Raw genomic sequence first — 17,081 nt, forward strand, 5'->3', positions numbered from 1 at the left:
CATATTACTTTCAATTGTTTTGAAGTGATATAGTGAATAGCTAACATACTGATAATGGGCCCCAGTTCTGCAGACATCAGTTCCAGCACTTGACGGTCACATTGCCGCTGAAACACAAACACCAGACCCCATTTGTTATTTGTAATGAAGTTAAAATTCCTTATTGGTCATTTGCTGTCAGTGAGGGTGGACTAAATATATGAAACATTTCTCACTACAATGTAGTTAGAACTCCCTAATTACTCACAATGGACAGTCCGGAGCGGGCCTGGCCCTCGACTCGACCCGTTCACAAAATGTGTACATCTCTACTACACTGCAGTTTATCAAACACCACTTCAATTCAACAATGATGTCACTATAGTTGACTTTATTTATTAAACAAGTGCACATGATTCAAACTTCTGTTTGTGTGGTTTACAGGCTACATACACATACATCTGCATATACATCTACATAATACATCTTTTCGGTACTGGTACTGTACAATTTCCCCCCGGGGATCAATAAAGTATTTCTGATTCTGATTTTCATACTGTCAACTACATACATGTCAAAAAAGATTAGAAATTTTAAATCCATGAAATAATAATACATTTGCTGAAGACAGACAACATTCACTGAATAATGATTGTGTTTAGAAAGCCCACAAGGAACAGATTACCAGTAAATTACCAAAATAATCCGTTTTAAGAAACATATCTCTCTTTTGCAGTATGAATTTAATCTTGGATAAAAAAAGCTAAAAGGCTTATCATTTCTCAACAATACATACAGAACATTAACAATCAGTGACAGAGGTACATTTCATAGCACATCAACAGTTTCTAAAATCTAAAAGCTCAATAAAAATAGTTAAAACTGCTTATCACTCAAACTCAAAATACACGAAGTTACTTATTTTTAATCCGGGCTAAAACTTTGTGACTGCCTTTAGTTAAATCAGCCTATTTAAATGATTATACTAGTGTATTTATAGATTATGGCCTGTTTACTACAAATCGCATACTGTGATAAAAGCTTCTTTCCAATTGTTTCTTTAGGCAGCCATCAGTTTCCATAAAATTTTTAGTCTTGTAGACTTTGAAACATCCTCAAGTTACATAATCCACAATAATAACCATATCTATTGTAATAGCAATACAACTGTATATATAGACATACATATACATTCCTGCTATATATATTTTTAACATTTATTTTTCACTTAAATATTGTAAATGTGTATTTTCTTTATTCTCTATTTCTTATTTTCATATTTCGTACATACTATAGGCCTAGACTGCTGGGGGACTTCCCATGATGCACTGAGCTTTCCTCCTCTCCCTCTTCATCTTTGCACATTCATCACAGTCCAATGCATGTTACTAACTTTATTTCTTCCCCGGAGTTTCTTTGTGCTTTGTCGTCTCGCAGGTTGCTGTGGATCGTGGTCCTGGTACGCCTGGGTGCTGCTGCCGCCATGGGCCTGCCTGACTCTCATCACTACAGTTATTATGTTTAGTCGTAGTTCTGTTACTATTGAAGCTGCTATTATTAATCTCAGCTACTATTACAGCTGTAACTACTATTATCAGTCATATTTCCAGTATTATTATAATTATAGCTGCTATTTCTACTGCTAGTGCTGCCATACATCTCTGCCTGTCTGTCTGTCTGTCTGCCTGTCTATCCGTCTCTCTACGTCTATCTCTCTCTCTCTGTCTCTTTCTGTCTCTCTCTCTCTGTCTCTTTCTGTCTGTGTCTCTCTCTCTCTCTCTCTCTCAAACCCAACCGGTCAAAGCAGATGACCCCCCCCCCCCCCCCCAGCTAGAGTCTGGTTCTGCTTGAGGTTTCTGCCTCTTAAAAGGAAGTTCTTCCTGTCCTCTGTCGCCAAAGTGCTGTCTCATGGTGGGACCTGTTGGGTCTCTGTAATAACATTATAAAGAGTCGGTCTAGACCTGCTCTATTTTGTAAAGTGTCATGAGATGACTTTTGTTGTGATTTGGCGACATATAAATAAAATTGAATTGAACTGAAATTGAATACTTTTATTTCTAAATTTATGCTGCTTTCTACTCTCGAATGGGAGCACCAGTGCTGTAAAATTTCTCCCCGGGGATCAATTAAGTATTTCTGGATCAGAATCAGAATCAGCATTATTAGTATTGCATAAAAATCATGTAGACTGATCGTTATCAGCAAAGACTTCACACTTCTCCTCTTCATTTATGAGACTGCGGGACTCGGGGGTGATGTTGTTCGTGCCAGTAGCTGCGTGGATGAACAGTAGCGTTACTTTATATATAAACAAACAGGCCTATCTGCTTTTGCTTTTTCATGTATTTTCTATGGTTAACATGCATTTTTGGTGATGCATTTTTCTTTCCTTAAAAGGTTGGTTCACCAAAATTATCACATACAGTCTGTTCTCCATGTAGATTCTTATTGTGTTTGTCCAGGCTTTGAGTTTTCTTTCTCGGGGACTTCTGCTGCCATCCCAACACAATAGAGGTGAATAAACCTGCCATGGCCATGTCATTCCGCTCTCTCACGTAAGATTACTTACTTAGCTCAAATAAATTAATCGTAATAAAATAATCTGCTGAAGGCCATTTAAAAAGCACCAGAGGGGCAGATGACAACTTGGGGCTATAAAAGTGTAAACCTGCTCGGTGAACCTTTCAATCAGTCAACAAAGATACTTACACTCCACGCCGCTATCGAGAGAGCCACCTGACCCTGCAAAGAATGGAAAACGTAGTTAGATATAGAAAAATGTGCTTTCTGGACTGCTCTCGATGTATCTATTCACTGAGGGTTCATCAGAAACTAAAGATTATGTGTTGTCACGCTGTTAGAAATCAGGAGCTGTGCCTGAGTCAGTGTCAGCAGAGGAAGACCCCCTTTTATGTAAAAATAAACAATCCATCGTTTGATATGGATTGGTTAGTAGTAGACTTAAGTGATATGACACCCCAACAGTACCTAACTTCAATGTCATCTCCTGCTGTGGTTTAACTTCATCCCACTAAACACAAACTTTTCACCATATCAATCAATGATAATATGATTTTATTTATTTATTTCATTATGTCAGTATATAATTATGTAACACTGCACACAAAACTGTACAATGTAATGTAGCTCAATGCAACATCACATCTTTACGGCATCTCTCTAGAGGAAAACATTTACCTTGGAGGAGCTTTGTGGCCACCTTGTTGGTGTCATTGATGTCATCGCCTACACACACAGAGGAAAACACGTGTGAGCATGAGAAACCATTTTTAAACCACCACTAACAGAAATGGAGTGACCATCTACTTGCATTTTGTAATTATGTTTAGACACACAAGGATTAAAAGCAGCAAAGGAGCAGGACTCCTCACAAGCCTTTGTTTGCCTGTTTTTGATTGTATTTAATTTATTTAATAAACTTAAATTTGGTTGCACCAAACCAGTTTCCTCCTTCTGAATCAGGGTTCTAACAATATAAATATCATTATCACAAAAACAGTTCAGAGTTACATTTCTAACTTTAATACAATCCATAGCAGAGAAATAAATCACTTACTTGGGGAAGGAACGTCAATTTGTACACCTGTTAATGAAAACAAAGTTAAAACACACACTATTTTCATCCATTTTGATATTTTTGGACTAGTCCAGAGGTTACAGTTTAAGGTCGGCAGTATTTGTCTCGTTGTCAATAAATCACATGGAAAGACTGAAACAATGAGAGGAGTTGAGGAATGTCCAAATCAAGTGTTTTTGGTCCAGAACCCAAAGCTTTAATATTGGGTGTCTGCTGACACTACAGCCAATCTGATACTTAAATTTACCTAAAAGACACCGCTGCCCTGTGCACACTCAAGTTGGTGTAACCAGTCCCAATGATGAGTCACTCTGCTGAACAAAAACACTTGCAATGGTATAGTGCTGTTACAGACTGGAGCGTTTCTCCTCGAGTACAGTCAGCTGCTTGCAGAGAGCACAAGGGTAAAATTTTGTTCTGTGTTTATGAGGGACAGCTGACATGACCTGCTGCCACCGCTTGAAATGGTGACCAGTGAAAACACTGGCCAAAGGTCTGCTGCTTGAATGTTTTATACTCAGCTCTTTGCTAATAAGAGATAACAGATTTGTCACATGTCACATCTGAGCATATCAGTGTATTTTGCTAATCTTGGTGTCAGAGCTGCACCCAAATAATTTTGTACATTCGCAAAGTGAGTGAAATGCTCGCTCTGTAGCGCCCAGCTGTCGGAGAGCTTTGCAATACAAGCAGGGTGAGGCGGACAAAACATTAGTTTCCTTTTGGCCAGCACCGATCAATTAACATATGCACAGATCACCAGCCAGGGTTCGGGAAGTCAGAAAGTATTGAGAGTTGGACTAACACATGGTTGGTTTTGGTCTTTCCATGGGATTTGTTGATACTAAGAAAAATACACCAGCCATATGCTTTAAATGAGTCCTGCACAGACAGTAACCTCCAAACAATGAGCTTCATAAGACTTAGAGAAATAAAGTGGTTACCTTGGACATTTCCGGCTCCACCTCTGGTAGGTACTGTAAATAGAGACAATGTTAACACAGGCTGTGTAATCGATCATGGAGGAAGTCAATGTCATGGTCTAAATCGATAGTCCTTCCGTAAGCCTATTGACTTTGAAAATACACAGCATTAAATCACTTTGAGGACAATCTCATGTTTTTGTGCTTGAGCAGTATGACTTAAATTTTATTTTAAAATGTTTTATCTCAGTTTTGAGGTGATGTGGGGAAGCATGGTAGAGAAAACCAATCTGAAAGCATAGTAAATTATCTTGTTCCCACATGTTAACAACTTGTGTGCACACTATACTGTTCCCATCTTTTTCACACAATATTTTGTTCTAACAAAATAAATAAAACAATCTTATGGCACTTTGGGGGCTCTGTATAAGTAATACTCACATGCATAAATAAGAGATCATAGACCATACTGAAAACAAAAGCAACCCTTTTGTTTCCATCTGGATAACAGATTGACAGACTTTTTGTGGAAGTAAACGTCTTTGACTTTAGAGTTTTGATCTAAGAGACTGTGAGCTAAGTCGACTTTCAGTTCAGCGAATTAAGGATAAGAAACACTCGGACCTCTGAACACCTCATGAAATCCATCATAAAATAAAGGACCTTTGCACCTGATACCAACAAGGCCATTCCAATAAGGATTTCAACCCACATCTTTCTGCCGTATTGTGAATAGTTATATATCACTGTATTGCAGTATCATTCATCAGGGAATTCTCATTACATATTGATGATTTTGATATGTCCATGTTGGTAAAATGTTTCTTTGAAGCTACCGCATATGTTTTTGAAAGGGTGTGTATGTGTGTGTCACCTACCGATCACGCCTCTTTTATACAAGACAACCAGCACCACACCCACGAGTACGACCAGGAGCCCTACCACCCCAGCAATGATAGGTGTTACAGGGCTGATAGGAAGTGTATGATCTAAAACACAGAAAACATTCACATTGGTTTTATATTCAGTTCACTTTCAACATCACACAGCCCCATCTTCAAAAATGTTTTAGACAAAATAATGTCTCTTACTGCAGTGCACCCTGAGCTAAAAGACAAAAGGATTTGCTCATGTTTTTTTATTTGTTCTATGATTTATTACAAGTTGCATCTCACGTATATAATATTAATCTTCTGATCGCGAGCATTTTCTGATCATTGAACTTTGTTCTTTTAATGTTGTTCCCTTAATTTGAATTTGTTACAACAATCAATAGAAATGATGGCCAAAGCTAACAAATTACCAAGGCAAAAATAAACCTGAATTATCCTTCAAGGTAAACTAGTCCTGAGGCTTCCATGTGGCTGCAGACGAAGAACCTTTGCTGGTCAATTGAGACATGTTACTGGCAGCAATTCTGCAGCTTTCTAATGTAAACAATTCAAAAAAAAAAGTGACAAATGGCAAAAAATAATGAGGAAAAGTTTCTTACCCCAAACCTCCTCAACAAATAAATTGGATGCAGGGTGATTCACTTCACAGGTGTATGTAGACAAGTCGGTCCTTAAAATCTCCACGCTGTCTCTTCTCTGGAAGGTGTCATCTTCATTTGGTCGGACGCCCGAGGATGTCACTCCGTCCTCTTCAGTTAGAACACGGCCGTTCCTTTTGATGTGCAGGATGATGTGTCTTGGGTGGAAACCCGTCGCCAGGCACGTCAAAATGACGTTTGTATCAACTTTGGAATTCTTGGTAAACACATGAATTGTTGGAGGAGCTGAAAGAGAAATCGTAAAGTGACATAATATTAAACCAAAGTCTCCACATATATAATGACAGTCATTTATGTCACTGATGTCTTCATAGTAATTGATGTGAAATTATTCTTATTTCTGCTTTCTTACTTGACAGTTGAAACTAGGTGCCATAAATAAATGAACATGGAACTTCCTGTTACGCTGGTTTTGCATATTACCATACCACTACCTTTGTATAATATATGTATATAAGTTATATATATTATTTTGATTGTATTCTAATTTTACATATATGTATTTATGTTCTGTGTGTAGCATGAAGGGGGCTACAACTTAAATAAAATACTACCAAACCCTCATAGTTTTTCTGGAGCTGAAACACCCCCTTCAGTCGCCTGAAAAACATATATTGTGTAAATCCCAGTCGTTTCAAGACGACACAGTTACTTTAATGTTTAGTAGTCCTTCCATTACTAAAACTACTTCCGTTATCTCGAGTAATAATGAATACAAAAACACAGAAATGATTTTCTGTCATACATACAGGCTTTTTTTATCTGATTTTCCCCATATTCCACGAACTTGCTCAACCAATCCATACACTCGTTCTCCAGGTAGCCTCTGGTGTAGTCTCTTAGGACCTGGACCTCGTCCCACTTCCTCTTGGTCTGGACCGCCTCTTCAGTTGGGGCGACCCAGACTTCGTGGGTGTCGTCGAAAGAAAGGAAGTCGTTTCCATCGTAGCTGTACTTGTCCATGCCACGAACAAATTTAATTTTGCCGTCGTGCTGCATTTTACCTTCACAGCCATGCATCCATTGAAGAACATGAACATCTGAAACTAGAGGTACGGGCATGAATACAAACAGGCATAATTTTTGCTTATTAATTTACCTAGAGAGCTGTTATAGTTGTTGATTTCATGGATCTTACCTGATTCATTCTGTCTCATTCGTTTCATCAGGATTTCGATATTGACTTTGAACCATTGCTGCTTGCTCTGGCGGGACTGTGTGCCTTTGTCCCAGTAATCTGCAGGCAGTCGCTCTTCCATCCAAGTCTGTTTGGGAACTTTCTTCTGACTCACACTGTCAAAGTAGTCGATCATCTTGTTGTCCAGTAGACCCATGGCTGTGAAGTCATGGATGCCTGGGAAACTTACCGGTTTGGAGAGGGCCGTGTAGATGTAAGTGAGAGAATGGGTCTCTGAGAGTCACACAGGTAGAAGGACAGACAGATAATTGTTAGAAAAGGCAGATAAGAATTAGTAGACTTGACTCACTTTTGGATGTTTTGGATGAGCCCATTTATGAAACATAAAGATATTCACTTTACTTGACAAACAGCTAATCCTCATGGAAGCTGGGACCAAAGGATGTTGAAAAATTGACCTAAGCAATTGTCTATTGATCTTCTGTCAATCAACTAATAGACTATTTGATGAATTGTTTCAGCTCTAATCAACAGTGCAACAGCTGCTTCAGTTCTCCGTCAGTGTCACACAGGATCTGTTCAGCTACAGTACTTCCATGTGGCCACCCACACTGTATCAGCACGCAGAGCCCAGCACACAACTGTAGTAAAACAGAAAAGACTTGAAGACTAAAAGGATGATTCAGGTCTTGGCTACGTGCATAAAACACAAGTCAAAGCGTGAGTTGTTGCACAACCTGTGACAGCGAATTGGTTAAAACAGAAGTGTATCTTTTCCTGTTAAACTTCCTGTAACACTGCCTGTGTTTACAGCCTGTTAGAAGGCTCTTTTAGTCAGTGGTTAAGCTTTTCACAGATATATCAGTATTTGGCATATATGTCTGACACTAAGTATGAAGAAACTGCAGTACAGAAATGGCAAAGATATGTTTAAAGCATGTTATGTATTTATGTAAACACAAAATGAATATTAACGGATATATGGTAATTACATTTTTTAAACTCTCAAATGTCGGCACCAAAGTCCAGTTAGCAAAAAAACAAGAACGAACGAGGAAATTTTGTTTATGAGCCAATTCTGACTGTGCTCATCATGTCAAGAGACATCTTAACAATGTTGTCTGACCACCTCAGTGAGGCCGTCAAAGGGTGGTGTAGAGTAATAAACACTCAAACATGTCTGCCAACCTGTCCTAGTGTCCCTGAGGAGGAGATTAAAAGAAACGTTTAGATGTCACCTTGGGCTTTTGAAAATGACGATTTCTCACCATTTTTGAAATTTACATGTAAAATTTCAACATTTAACAACGATTAATCGATACTGAAAATAATCGTTATTTTCAGGCCTAATATAGTATTATATAAATTACCAACGATCTGGAAACAGTCATTCAATTTCTCGTTTGTTTTAATGTGCTGGTGATATATAGGATAAATATACATTACCAAATATGAAAACACTCAACCTCCACTTTAACAAACTAAGTTAAAACAACCAATTTTAAAGACGTCACAACTTCAACGTCTTTTACTTTCGCTTTTAACCGGACTCATATTAACGTGTCAGATAGCTCTAACTTACCGCAGTTCACCGTCAGACCTGTCCCCAACAGGACCAGAACTACGATGTAATACATTTCCACGAACAGGTTCCCTTCTCGTCTCTAAAACTAAAGTTCGAGCCGAGTGTTGGGCCGTGTTTTCACCCCGTGCCAGACTGTGGTACACTGCGGCCCGCCTGCTTCCTGCTTCTGTAGACTCGGCGTGGTGCATTCAGGGCTCCTCGTATATTACAAATATTGCGTCTCGTTCCATTCATATCCAACTTTCCAAAGACTTTTTGCTGCGTGTCATCATTTTATTCACCTAACTGACACACCAAACGAAAGATAAACTGTTCTACAAACATTTAATCATATAAATATAACTATAATTGAATCCTTGTAGAATCCTCTGTATTCTACTTCCATGACCATCCTCTACAAATAAAAGAATCTAGGTGGCTTACCACCTCTGCACACTATGTACATTTTATCAGAACCAACAATAGACCTTTTAACAGATACATTTTCATAGCAGGAAGAGCACAAGCGCCATCTACAACATTAATAAAAGCTGCAACCCATTCAGATCTTCCAGGTGACCACTACAGATGTTCCCTCCAAAAGTGTACACTAACAAGTACCTTTGAACGCACCATGGCGGCAGCTTCCTTGTTATTTGTTCTGTTTTTTGTTTTGCTGAGATCAAGTTCATCGTGTCTCACCCTGAGACCAGTCTCAATTAATGTCCATCGGGCAGACAATAATCTGTAATACAGGCCAGACTGACTGCAAGTTATCAAACTACTTTACTTCACTGCACTGAAACGACGTCTAGCAAGTAATATAGTATTATAGCTATATAATGTATGTAATGTAGCGTTAATATTTAAAATATATGATAATATAACGTTATAACCAGTTTGACTTTTAATATTTCTTTTCAACATTATAAAGCGAATTTATATAGACACTCCCTAAATTGCTGACTTTAATATCATTGGGAAACGACATTAAGCTGGAGAAATGAAATATTAAGCTAGCTAGGTAACGCTAACCAACAGTCAAAAAACAGTTTTAAAGTCTATTTTTGGAGCTAGTACGTAGCTAGTTAACCTAGTTAGCTCATTTCGATAACTTTGTTCGTGACTAGCTAACGTTAACAGCTGTAAAATAGAGGCGAGGAATGGGACCGACGACAGACAACGTACCGCTTACAGCTGGCTCTAAATTCAGCCACGTTACTGACAAAAACAACAACATCCAGGCTGTTGGTCGATTCATGGTTTTAAAACGTGAAGACTTCTCTTAGAAAGTGAAGGAATAACTGATCAGGACGGCAGAAGTGTGCGCGTGAGCTCCTGTCCTCGTTGACATGGCGCGAATCACCCAATCAAATAATTCGGAACAGGTTGCTAGGCAGATTACAACAGAATGGGTTTTGGTCAGACAGGCCAGGAGGGACTGAGGTGGAGAAGATAAGTGTTGTGACAGAAAGGGCCAGCTGGATGACATGTACATCATTTTATTATCACATATTAACCTTTTTCTATGTGTGCGCATGTTTTATAAACACCTACACAGCCGATCTGTAGATAATTAGCTCCTTTATGTTTGTCCGCTTTCACTTAATTACTGAAATATACTTAAGAACTGATTTGGTCTTTTGTTAGTTCTTTAAAAAAAATGCATTTATTAGTTTATTTCAGATAATAAATAACTAATAACAGTAGAATAAAAATAAAAGCTGAAGTGTATCTTTTCCTGTTAAACTTCCTGTAACACTGCCTGTGTTTACAGCCTGTTAGAAGGCTCTTTTAGTCAGTGGTTAAGCTTTTCACAGATATATCAGTATTTGGCATATATGTCTGACACTAAGTATGAAGAAACTGCAGTACAGAAATGGCAAAGATATGTTTAAAGCATGTTATGTATTTATGTAAACACAAAATGAATATTAACGGATATATGGTAATTACATTTTTTAAACTCTCAAATGTCGGCACCAAAGTCCAGTTAGCAAAAAAAACAAGAACGAACGAGGAAATTTTGTTTATGAGCCAATTCTGACTGTGCTCATCATGTCAAGAGACATCTTAACAATGTTGTCTGACCACCTCAGTGAGGCCGTCAAAGGGTGGTGTAGAGTAATAAACACTCAAACATGTCTGCCAACCTGTCCTAGTGTCCCTGAGGAGGAGATTAAAAGAAACGTTTAGATGTCACCTTGGGCTTTTGAAAATTACGATTTCTCACCATTTCTGAAATTTACATGTAAAATTTCAACATTTAACAACGATTAATCGATACTGAAAATAATCGTTATTTTCAGGCCTAATATAGTATTATATAAATTACCAACGATCTGGAAACAGTCATTCAATTTCTCGTTTGTTTTAATGTGCTGGTGATATATAGGATAAATATACATTACCAAATATGAAAACACTCAACCTCCACTTTAACAAACTAAGTTAAAACAACCAATTTTAAAGACGTCACAACTTCAACGTCTTTTACTTTCGCTTTTAACCGGACTCATATTAACGTGTCAGATAGCTCTAACTTACCGCAGTTCACCGTCAGACCTGTCCCCAACAGGACCAGAACTACGATGTAATACATTTCCACGACCAGGTTCCCTTCTCGTCTCTAAAACTAAAGTTCGAGCCGAGTGTTGGGCCGTGTTTTCACCCCGTGCCAGACTGTGGTACACTGCGGCCCGCCTGCTTCCTGCTTCTGTAGACTCGGCGTGGTGCATTCAGGGCTCCTCGTATATTACAAATATTGCGTCTCGTTCCATTCATATCCAACTTTCCAAAGACTTTTTGCTGCGTGTCATCATTTTATTCACCTAACTGACACACCAAACGAAAGATAAACTGTTCTACAAACATTTAATCATATAAATATAACTATAGTTGAATCCTTGTAGAATCCTCTGTATTCTACTTCCATGACCATCCTCTACAAATAAAAGAATCTGGGTGGCTACACTATGTACATTTTATCAGAACCAACAATAGACCTTTTAACAGATACATTTTCATAGCAGGAAGAGCACAAGCGCCATCTATAACATTAATAAAAGCTGCAATCCATTCAGATCTTCCAGGTGACCACTACAGATGTTCCCTCCAAAAGTGTACACTAAGAAGTACCATTGAACGCACCATGGCGGCAGCTTCCTTGTTATTTGTTCTGTTTGTTGTTTTGCTGAGATCAAGTTCATCGTGTCTCACCCTGAGACCAGTCTCAATTAATGTCCATCGGGCAGACAATAATCTGTAATACAGGCCAGACTGACTGCAAGTTATCAAACTACTTTACTTCACTGCACTGAAACGACGTCTAGCAAGTAATATAGTATTATATTATAGCTATATAATGTATGTAATGTAGTGTTAATATTTAGAATATATGATAATATAACGTTATAACCAGTTTGACTTTTAATATTTCTTTTCAACATTATATAGCGAACCAACCAACTCCAACTGCAAAATCCTGCTTTACATTAATGATGAGGAATAATCATCTAATGACAGAATATATATATAATAGGAGAAGAGTCACAGGGGACATTTGACTGCTTTAATACTTTAAAGACATTTTCCTGATTGTTCTTTTATTTAAGTAACATTTTCAATGCAGGACTTTTACTTGAGTATTTTTACAGTGTGGTATTAGTACTTTTACTTAAATAAAGGATCTGAATACTGGTGTTGTGCTTCATGTTTGGTGATGCTTCATCAGGCTGTTGAAAGAATCAAACATCTGACCCCAAAATCTGTGTTGAGAGTTTAGTGTTACAGTCTGCGACTCCCAACTCTTTATTCATTGCTTATATTCAAGCCAACAAATGAACACATGTACAAAGGCCTACTAGTAATATATTTCTATGTACATATATTATTACGCTGTTTGGGTCTGACAGAGATACTTTAACATTTACATTCACTTTTGCAGAGAAGCTTTAACATTTGATGCTGACGATGAGTGGACATGGTGTGTCCTCTTTCTGTCTTTCTGTGCCTCCAGTCACTAAAAAAGACGCCTCTCACTGTTTCTTTAAACGCTCAAACACAGACGGTGAAAACACTGGCAGAACATTCAGTCCAGTGTGTCACTTCCATTCATGTACTGAAATGATGTTACTCTTTCTTTTGTTTAGTTTTGTTCTCAGACTGAAATGATATGGTGCTTTTGTCATGTTGATGTGAGCATTAAATAACGTCTGTGTTTATTTTCTTCCCCCTGTTCTACCAAATATTGCCTCAAACTTAAGTGCAACCTGCCTTAAACCTTGTGCTGCTTCTTATCTTTCAATGCAGTGATCCACTGGGCAACTTTTCCAGCACCATTTGTTTGCCATGAATCACTTAAATACTCTGCACGTCTGTGTGTTGCCTGTTGCTGGAAACCATCTTTGCTGCCTAGAAAATTGTGTATCACCACCCTCATATGGAAAGAAGCCTGTTGACTGAATCATCTCCTCACAGCTTCACCCTCTTTATCTCCCATCAAATTCCTCCTGCCCTCCCTCATCACTTCCACTTATTCTCCTCTGTGCTCCCCCTCCCTTCCTCCATCCATCCCCTGTCAGTCCATCTTTTCCTCCCAAAGCGGAAACCGAATCCTCCTTTCTCCCGGCTCACAGCTTGGAGTCCTCCAGCGATGGAGGTCAGAGCTTCATTCCTCTTCCCTCCGTCCTCCCCCTCTCCTCCCTCCTGATAGTGCATGCTCTCCAGAGAGTGACCCCCGGGGAAGGGCGACAGTGGCCGGGCCACCAGGTCTCCTCTCTGGGCCCTCAGCAGCGCCTCCTCTTCCCAGGGCCTGCCCTCCTCCTCCCCGGCCCTCAGCAGGGCCGGCCGGGGATCTTGAGGCCACTCGGCCCAGGCGTCAGGCTGGACGAGCCGGTCGTCCCTCGGGTCATCCAGAGCAGTCTGGAGGTTCAGCAGGGCAGACTCCAGCTCGGGTCCATCCACCGTGGGCAGGAGGGCAGTGGGATAGTGGGGGTACGATGTGACGGTCCGTGGGATGGGGCAGAGGAGGGCGAGGGAGAGGAGGGTGAGCTGTGAGGCACCGAGATGCAAAGAAAGTCTCATCTGGAAAAAAACAGAAACAGCTTTTTAACGTGCCACTTTTATCATTGTGCAAATTAATTGATCAAAATTAACATTGACAACATTATTACAGTACGAACATTAAATACATTCACAGGAGTGGTGAAAGAAAGAGGACGCTATCACAAGTTTTGTTGCTTAGTTGATAAAAGGTGTCAGTTGAGACACACAAACTGCTAAACTTTTCAGTTAACAGTGTGATATATGTATTTTTTCATTCGTAAATTAAATCCTTGATGTGTATGATGGGACTCAATGTGTGGTTCAGACTCGAGTTTGGTAAAGATCGGATTTAACCTGTAGGAAAAAAAAATTCTGTTTCTGTTTAGATGAGTTTTGTACCGACGCGCCGTATTTAATTGAAACCTGGTTCATAGTTTTTGAGAAGTGGTGCTAAAAAACTCATAAAATAAACTCATAAAATCTCTGTAGTGGAGGGAATAAATATGACTTGCCTGATTACCTGCAAAAGAGATTCCCTCAAGTAAAAATAAGTGCATTTTTAACTATATCTATGTAACTACAATCAGAATGCACTGAATTAAAGACCAGAACATTTGGAGACAATTGGAGACGATTTTTCCTTCCAGAAAAAAAGAAATCTTTATTCTCAAACCAAGAAAGTGAATTATCAGCAGCCAAACACTGGTTCATTTTGACTGGTTGAGTCTGACCAGCGACCAGTTTGTGTTCAACAAGGCCTTTCTCACATTAATGGCTAAATCTGAAAGAAATGTCGCATTCACGACACGATGCTGAGTCGCAAGAAATCCTAACAAATCAATAAAGCAAAGGAGAAGGAATCCAATGCAACTAAAGCCTTTTGTTACTAGACCTCTGTCGGGTCAATAAGTCAAATGATAAGAATAATAAACAAGATTAAAACCATTGTAGCTCCTCATGTGGATGATGCGAGTCGACGCCTGCAACTTAAATAAAATGTACAGAAGAACAAAATAAGAAACACATTAAAGAATCAACGAAGAAGAAGAAGGAAAGCAAACCAAAGAAAATTCATTTAGTCACGTCTTACCTTGTGTCGCAGTCTAACTTGCTGTATCTTCTGTAACATTTGTCGCCTCTGACCTTTTTAAAATCTACCCGCCCTCCATCCTCCCCCCGCCGCCATCGGGTCACATGCTGCCTTCTCCCATTGGTCCGTCGCCCCACTGACGCACACAAAGTCAGTCATAACCTTCATTCTTTCAGCTGAGAAACCTCAGCCAACTTCAGCCCACCTCAGCGACGAGGCCCAGAGTGTCGTCGTAATTATCGCCACTTGATTGGGGAGGCAATTCATAAAGAGGAAGCAGCCAATTCATTAAGATGTTTCTGAGGAGAGAAAGTCTCCGGGAGAGAGGGAGGACACAGTGACACGGGGAGGAAGACGAGGGCAGTTTGTGGTTTCTTTTGTCATCGTGGTCGTCATGAAGGTCGTCTTGCTGGGAAAACACAGACACACCTGAAAGAATGTCATTCCGGCTGTCTGGTTTTGAGGACCTGATCATCTAAACCTCAAACCAAATGATGCCAATTATATGACAAAGGATCTGCAGAGCCACAGGCCTCGTCTGGGAATTGACTCTGTAACGATTTCTATTTTAAGACGGATGCTCGTTGGGTTTGTTCAGGACGCGTTATAAAGGTTCTGGTTCATTACAACTTGCATCTTATTTTGATAGTTGTGCCCATCTTTTCTATCAGTTATAATAACGTTAAACTCACCAAGTTAACAGCTGGAAAATCACTAAAATCAGGTGATCAGACAAACTCATGAGAAGAGAATGTGAGTGGTAAAATGATCGTTTATAGTCCAACTTCTTACTTACACATAAACTGCAGTTTCAGAGTGACTTTACTATTGTACATCAGGTCTGGTTTCCTCTCTGTAATCTGATTTTGAGCTCTTAAATATGGCTGCAACTAACGATTATTTTCATTATGGGTTAATCTATTGATCATAGGTACCCTGTCAAGGTTTTTGACCACTAGGAGTGCTGTGGAGCGATGTTCTTATGAGTCCAAACAAATGCAAACAAATATACACGTTCCTGCAGCTGGTTTCACGTTTCACTATCTGCATGTGGAAATGCAGCAACACATGCAGCACTGCACCAACAAAGGCAGGGAAGAAGACGCTGCAAAACATGGATGTAAACAATGCAGGTCTTTAAAAACAGCTTTGAAAATGTTGTTATGAGGAAGGAAACCTTTGCTAGACCTCAAGGATACACACGATGCACCAACAAGAAAACTCCACAGAGCTCCTTTACTGTGAAAATGCAAAAACTCCAAAGTGATGTCTGTAGCTTTCCTGTTTTATCTGATCTACAAAAACATTCAGTTTGCACACAAAAGAAAAGCAGAACATCCTCACAAATGAGAATTTAGAGGTACAGGATGTTTGGCAATTAAAATATTAAGTGATCAAGCTATCGATTAATCAGCTAAGAGGAAACTTGGAAACAGATGGGGAATGTGGGAAAACAGTTGATGGTTCATTCTCAAGCGTCACACAGGAAGAGCTTCATCACACAGGAAGCAGAGAAGAGTCTGAAATCAGACACGTGTGATTTCAGTAGACGTGAGACTGATTCAAAGTGTACTGAGTGTTTGTTGTCGGTGGAAAAACAACATATAAACCTACAAGTTGTACAAAGTTTTACAAATATTGAGCGTGTTCATTCTTGGAAATAAAAACATATACCAGCTTTTTCCTGAGCTTTTACCCACATCACGCGGACTTCATCTGCAAATGGAGTTTGCGCCGTCGTCATGCGACCCTGGTCGCAGTTGATGAGGCATGAGTAAGTATGTTACACACTTAGATCATGTGATGTGGGTGAAAGCTCCCAAAAAAAGCCAGTAAGTTGACCTTGAGTTAAGATATACATATTTCTTTAAACTAGAGGAATATTTTTGCTCATTGTCATGTGATGTGACGTAGAATCACTTTCTAGGGCCAAACAGGGGCCAACTAGTACTGCTACTAATGATTAATATTGATTAATCTATCGATAATCTTCAAATTATTTGCAATCGCCTCGTGATCTTACGTTATCCTTCTGTACATTTCTCTTGTTCAGAGGGTTAAGCGTAATTAATGTGATTTTGCATTTATTTGCCTTATTGTGACGTTGATATTTGAAAATATCCTTATTAATATTGTAGCCTTGGTTTCGACTATATAGCCCAGCCCTGCTAAGCCAAGAGAAGTCTATTTA

At 39.2% G+C, this 17,081-nt stretch overlaps 2 protein-coding genes across 5 annotated transcripts; both read right to left on the minus strand.

The window, feature by feature from the left end:
• Nucleotides 1–355: 355 nt before the first annotated feature.
• On the minus strand, nt 356–11,515 carry LOC139298839 (H-2 class I histocompatibility antigen, Q10 alpha chain-like). 4 transcript variants are annotated; one of them, XM_070921628.1, is made up of 10 exons: nt 11,302–11,515; nt 7,191–7,463; nt 6,802–7,092; nt 5,993–6,277; nt 5,379–5,489; nt 4,522–4,554; nt 3,557–3,583; nt 3,178–3,225; nt 2,689–2,721; nt 356–2,253 (listed from the first exon to the last, which is right to left on the minus strand). In XM_070921628.1, exons 1-10 carry the CDS (start codon nt 11,354–11,356, stop codon nt 2,159–2,161), a joined length of 1,251 nt encoding a protein of 416 aa, XP_070777729.1. In that variant the 5' UTR covers nt 11,357–11,515; the 3' UTR covers nt 356–2,158. The 4 variants fall into 4 exon arrangements, with proteins under 4 accessions (XP_070777729.1, XP_070777727.1, XP_070777728.1 ...); XM_070921626.1 differs by having other exon boundaries at nt 6,802–7,098; XM_070921627.1 differs by lacking the exon at nt 11,302–11,515 and adding an exon at nt 8,773–9,014.
• A 1,763-nt stretch (nt 11,516–13,278) lies between these two features.
• Nucleotides 13,279–13,839, minus strand: qrfp (pyroglutamylated RFamide peptide). The gene has a single exon (XM_070922201.1). It carries the CDS (start codon nt 13,837–13,839, stop codon nt 13,279–13,281), a length of 561 nt encoding a protein of 186 aa, XP_070778302.1.
• Between the last annotated feature and the right edge of the window lie 3,242 nt (nt 13,840–17,081).

Source organism: Enoplosus armatus, chromosome 16, assembly GCF_043641665.1.
Source record: "Enoplosus armatus isolate fEnoArm2 chromosome 16, fEnoArm2.hap1, whole genome shotgun sequence".
Lineage (NCBI taxonomy): Eukaryota > Metazoa > Chordata > Actinopteri > Centrarchiformes > Enoplosidae > Enoplosus > Enoplosus armatus.